Source organism: Entamoeba nuttalli (assembly GCF_000257125.1).
Source record: "Entamoeba nuttalli P19 unplaced genomic scaffold asmbl_5174, whole genome shotgun sequence".
NCBI classification, from domain to species: domain Eukaryota; phylum Evosea; order Mastigamoebida; family Endamoebidae; genus Entamoeba; species Entamoeba nuttalli.
This window is the reverse complement of record NW_008577290.1, coordinates 2578-8330: the sequence shown is the minus strand read 5'-3', so window position 1 is coordinate 8330 and position 5753 is coordinate 2578. Positions and strand designations below refer to the sequence as shown.

The 5753-nt window shown below is 26.5% G+C and overlaps 2 protein-coding genes across 2 annotated transcripts; both read left to right on the top strand.

The window, feature by feature from the left end:
• Positions 1–741: 741 nt before the first annotated feature.
• Positions 742–2745, top strand: ENU1_122630 (ankyrin repeat protein, putative; the record flags this gene model as incomplete). The annotated part of the gene is made up of 1 exon (XM_008859857.1): positions 742–2745. The coding sequence occupies one exon, from the start codon at positions 742–744 to the stop codon at positions 2743–2745; it is 2004 nt and encodes a 667-aa protein (XP_008858079.1).
• Positions 2746–3389: 644 nt separating this feature from the next.
• Positions 3390–5609, top strand: ENU1_122620 (heat shock protein 70, putative; the record flags this gene model as incomplete). Its single annotated transcript, XM_008859856.1, has 1 exon — positions 3390–5609. One exon carries the CDS (start codon positions 3390–3392, stop codon positions 5607–5609), a length of 2220 nt encoding a protein of 739 aa, XP_008858078.1.
• Between the last annotated feature and the right edge of the window lie 144 nt (positions 5610–5753).

Below are 5753 nucleotides of genomic sequence, written 5' to 3'. Positions count from 1 at the left end.
AAATGTTCAAATATTTTTTGTGGATGGAGTTGTACATACGAAAGAGGAATAGACAATTTTTACAACGGAGTGTTTTTCTGCGAAGAATGTGAGCAACCTATGCATATAGTTGACAACGAACAAGAAGAAAGAAGAAAGATATTAAAAATAAGAAACCAGTTAAAACCTTTAAAAAAATTATTAATAGAATTGAAAAAAACTTATTTTAGTATTGAGGATTATCCAATATTTCTTATTGAAAAACAACAAACAATCCAAGAAGACAACAAAAAAAGTATCAAAGAAAAACATTCAAAAATTATTGTTAATGAACCAATGCCATGGGAACAAGAAGACAATACTCAAGAAACAAACAAAGAAAGTCATGTAGGTATTGACAAAAATAAAGAGGAAGAGTTTAATATTTATGAAAATATTCAATGGGAACAACCTATTTTTTTAAAGGAAACAAAACTATTTTTTGAGAAAACTTTTATAAAAGATTCTCCATTAACAAGAGAGAAAGTACCTCGTACACCACGTTTAATATGCAACAATAGAAAAAAGGTAAGAAAAAGTAGGTCATTAATGTCAGTAGATAGAAAGAAAGTTTTAATGTAAATGTAAGAAATACCAAGTTGTTTGTGCCAATCTTTGTGTAAAAAAGAAAATTTTGGTTTTCATGTTTTTTTAATGAAAGAAAAAATGAGAATAAAAGAAAAAAGAAAAGAACTAAAATTGAGTTAAATAACTACTTTAAAAATGAATTGCCCTTTGGAATATTATCCAAAAGAGCATAATACGAGTGGAACAATTCACCAATTACTTCTTTGTAAAAAAAAGGAGTTAATTGAAGTATATATTGATGAATATCCTGAAAGTATTTTTGAGAAAGATAAACATGGAACGAGTTTGATTGGGAATTGTGTGTCTATTGGGAATGAAGAATGTTTAAAAATGTTAATTAAAAGAGGATGTAAAATGAATGAAAAAAATAATAAAGGAATAACCCCATTGTTTGTTGCACTTCATAAAGGAAAAAAAAAGATTATTGAATTACTTGAAGAAGGCATGAAATTAAATTGGACATCAGTTGAATTGATTCAAAGAGATGTTAAAGGATTTTGTATCATGCATTATTTAGCACAAACAAATTATTTACTAGAATGGTATAAAAAATATAAACTAAATCGATTTATTGAAGATCAAGTTAATGTATATAAAGCAACTCCATTATTTATTGCTGCTCAATATAAAAACAGTAAAGCAATAAATGAATTATTAACACTTGGTGCTAGTCCAATGAAACCTAATATTTATGGTCAAATACCACTTATGATTTCATTAGAAAAAGGAGATATTGAAAGTATTAGATTATTATTTAAAGGATTAACCAATAATGCATATTCTGATAAAAAAGGAAGACAATTAATTCATTATGCAATTAAAAGTCATAAAATTGAAATTGTTGGTGAATTACTTAAACTATATGGATATCAAGAGAACAGTGTTATTTGTTTACAAAATTGTTTATATGAAATTCAAGAAAGTGGTAAGTTTAATGGATTTAATGAGTTAATGAAAAAAGAACTTCATCAAATGGAAATTGATTTTAATAAACAAAATCTTTGTGATAATGATGGATTTCATTTAATTTATTATACCATTTATTATGACTTTCCTGAATTAATACAATTAATATGTATTTGGGATAAGGAAGCATTAAAAAGAAGAATTTATAATGGATGGACACCTCTATTATATGCAAGTAGTTTTGGAAGGAAGTCATGTTTATTAACAATAATAAAAATTCTAGGTAAAAATTGTTTATTAGATAAAGGGAATGAAGGAGAAAATGCATTACAATTAGCTTGTTATTATAAACATTATGACATTGTCTCTGTTTTATTAGAACAAGAAATAGATTTAATTCATCAAGTAGATAATTATAAGAATAATATATTTCATTATACTGTGTCTGGAGGAGAACGTAATATTCTTAGAATGTTATATGATAAAATAAAAGAAAAGAGTATGATTAAAGAAATTAATAGTTATCAACAGAATGTACTTCATATAGGTAGTTTATCAGGATGCTCTTCTATAACTTTAGAATTAATAAATAAATATAGTGTTAACCCTCAACAAATAGATCAATATGGGAATAGTCCATTTCATTATGCCGTTCTAGCTAATAATTCAGATACATTTTTGGTTAATTTATTGAAAAGGTATTACGCTGATATTCCTCAAGATCATCTTAAAAGGACACCTTTACATATTGCTTGTTGTTGTGGAAATTCTTATATTATTCCAGTACTTATTAAAAAATATCCATCTTGTATTAATACTCAAGACTCATTCCTTAAAACTCCACTTCATTATGCAGTAGCAATGAATCACCCTGAGTGTGTTGATATTTTAATACAAAACCATTGTAATACAACTATCATTGATTCAAAAGGAAAAAGAGCGATTGAATATGCACAATGTAGTTATTGTATTTGTCGTTTATTAAATAGAGATCCTCTTTGTATTAAAAAGTATATTATTACTGAAAGAGATAAAGAGTCAATGAACATTTTTTCTGTTGGAACAATTGTACGAGTTGTGTTTCAAAATAATAATAACCAAATGTTCATTTTATATGAAAATAAATTAACACAAATTCATTTAATAAGTTATAAAAAAATTCCTTTAAATCCAACAGAGAAACAACAACTTCTTCAATTATCACATCAATTTAAAATTAATTTAGTGTTTTAATTCTCCATTAATTTCATTAATAAAATTAAAATAAATTTTATATTGTTCTTCATCTATTTTATTTATTTTCAATTCTTCTAAGTGTATTTCTATTTCTTTATCACTTTGATGTTCTAATATTTGTTTAGTAACAATATCAAAAACCATTTGTTTTCTGTCTGGATATCTTTTAAAATAATCTTTGATTTCTTCAAATGTTAATGGTTGTGTTTGTGTATTTATTTTGTTTTGATAACTCATTGTTAACTAGTTTTAAGCACTTCAAGAAAAAAAAAACATCTAGAAAATAATTCTTTGAGTTTTTAATATTCAGTATCTTCTCTTCTTTAATTTTTAACTTATTATAAAAAACAACGTTCTTGAATTGTGGTTATTTGTAATGTCTTACTTAATGCACACAATACAATGTCATATGATTGGAGAATGGTAAAGTCATTTAGATGTGTCTGCCATAGCACTTACTAATCATCAATAGTTGTATAAAAGAAATAAATATAATAAATATATAATACATTTATTAAACATTATGAATACAATTCTTCAAAAGAAAAAACGTACGTGTCAATGTGAGAACGTGGCAATGACGTATAACATAAAGAAGCAATAAAAGAGGGTTTAGACAGAACTTCAGTAGATTGATTTATATGCCTATTGCAGTTGGAATTGATATTGGAAATAGAAATATTACTGTTGCAGTAGTACGTAAGAAAGGAATTGATATTGTTGTTAATGAAGTCTCTAATAGACAAACCCCAACATTTGTATCATTTAATGATAAAGAAAGAGCTATTGGAGAAGCTGGTTTTAGTTTGTATCTTAGAAATGTAAAAAATACAGTTGTAGATGTTAAAAGACTTATTGGAAGACAATATGACTGCCCAGACGTTCAAACAGAATTAAAAGAATTACCATATCAAACAGTTAAATTAGCAGATGGAATGATTGGAATGAAAGTGATGATGAGAGGAGAACAAAAAGTATTTAGACCAGAACAAATTATTGCAATGTTATTAATTCAAATTAAACAATTTACTGAAGAATATACTAAAGACATTTTTACTGATTGCGTTATTTCTGTTCCTGGTTATTTCACTGAAAATCAAAGAATTGCAATGTTAGATGCAGCTAAAATTGCTGGTATTTCATGTTTAAGATTAATGAATGAACATACTGCAACTGCATTAGCTTATGGTATTTATAAAACTGATTTAAGTGAAACTGAGCCACGTCCAGTTGTTATTTTAGATGTTGGACATTGTAATACTACCTGTTCAGTTATTTCTCTTCTTAAATCTAAAATGAAAGTTCTTGCTGTTGAATATAATTGGAAACTTGGAGGACGTAATTATGATGAAGCACTTGGACAATTTGTCAGAGCAGATATTCAACAAAAATGGAAAATTGATCCAATGAATAATTTAAGAATGTGGAATAGAATTTTATCAGGAATTGAAAAGTCTGTTAAGAGAGTTATTTCTAGTGGAAGTCCAAAAGCCATATTAAATCTTGATACTTTATATGAAGAAAGAGATTACCATATGGAATTCACTCGAGAAAAATTTGATGAATTAACTTCTCATCTTAATAATGAAATTATTGAACTTATAAAAAGAACTATTATAAAGGCTGGTATGACTATTGAACAAATTCATTCAATTGAAATTACTGGTTCTGGTACTAGATTAAATACTCTTCAAGATACTATAGTTAAGGCTCTTAATAAACCATTATCTAAAACAATTAATTGTGAAGAATCTATTGCACGTGGATGTGCTATTGCATGTGCAGAATTACAACCATATTTCAAAGTAAGAGATTATGTTGTTGAAGATATTCCACCATATGAAATTAATATGGGATTTAAGACTTATAATAAAACTGTTGCACCAATGAAATTTATTTCTAAAGATTCTTCATTCCCAATTACTAGAGTTCTTAAAATTAAAGATGCTAATGGTCTTCATGTAGATGTTAACTATAGTGATAATAATGTTTTCTTCCCAGGAACTTTAAATTCTGGAATTACTCTTGATGTTTTAGAATTACCAAAAGCACAAACAAAAACACCAGAATTAAAATTAAGAATTGCCTTAAATAAAAGTGGAATTTTAGAACTTGTAGATGCTTTATTATGTGAACAAGTAGAAGAAGAAGTAGAAGAAAAAGAAGTTATTGAAGTACCTGAAGAAGTTAAAGAAGAACCAAAAGCTCCTGTACAAGCTGAAACAGAAAAGAAAGAAGAACCAAAGAAAATGGAAGAAGAAAAACCAAAAGAAGAAAATAAAGTTAAAATGGTAAAGAAGACAATTACTAAAAAAGTAAGGAAAATGGTAAATAAAGAATATCCTGTTAAAGTTAATGTTCATAGTGTTGGTATGTGTGAAAAAGATATTGGTAAATATCTTGCTGAAGAAGCTCAAATGCAAGCTGATGATAAATTATTTATTGATACTGCTCATGCTAAAAACAATTTAGAAGCTTTTGTATATTCTATGAAAGATAAATTATTATTTGGTTGTTTAGCTGAATTCACAACTGAAGCAGAGGCTTCAAAAATTTCAAATGAATTAGAAAAATATGTTGATTGGTTGTATGAAGATGGAGAAAATGAAACAAAGAGTGTTTATTTGGCAAAACTTGCTGAGGCTGAAAAATTAGTTAAACATATTGTTGCAAAGAAAGAAGAGAAAGAAAGAAAAATTGCAGAAGAAAAAAGAAAGAGAGAAGAAGAAGAGAGAAAGAAAAAAGAAGAAGAAGAGAAAAAGAAAAAAGCAGAAGAAGAAGCTAAAAAGAAAGCAGAAGAGGAAAAGAAAAAGACTGAAGAAAAAACTGGTGCTTCAGAACCACCTCCAGTACCTAAATAACAAAATAATTTAATTGTTCGTGTTGGAGAAAATCTTTTTTTGTTTTAAGAAAAGAAATTAAAGTTATGAAAAAAAAGAAATTAAATTTGAAAGAGAATTAATGGAAGTAATTAATGAGAAAGAACAACAGAGTATCATATTTAC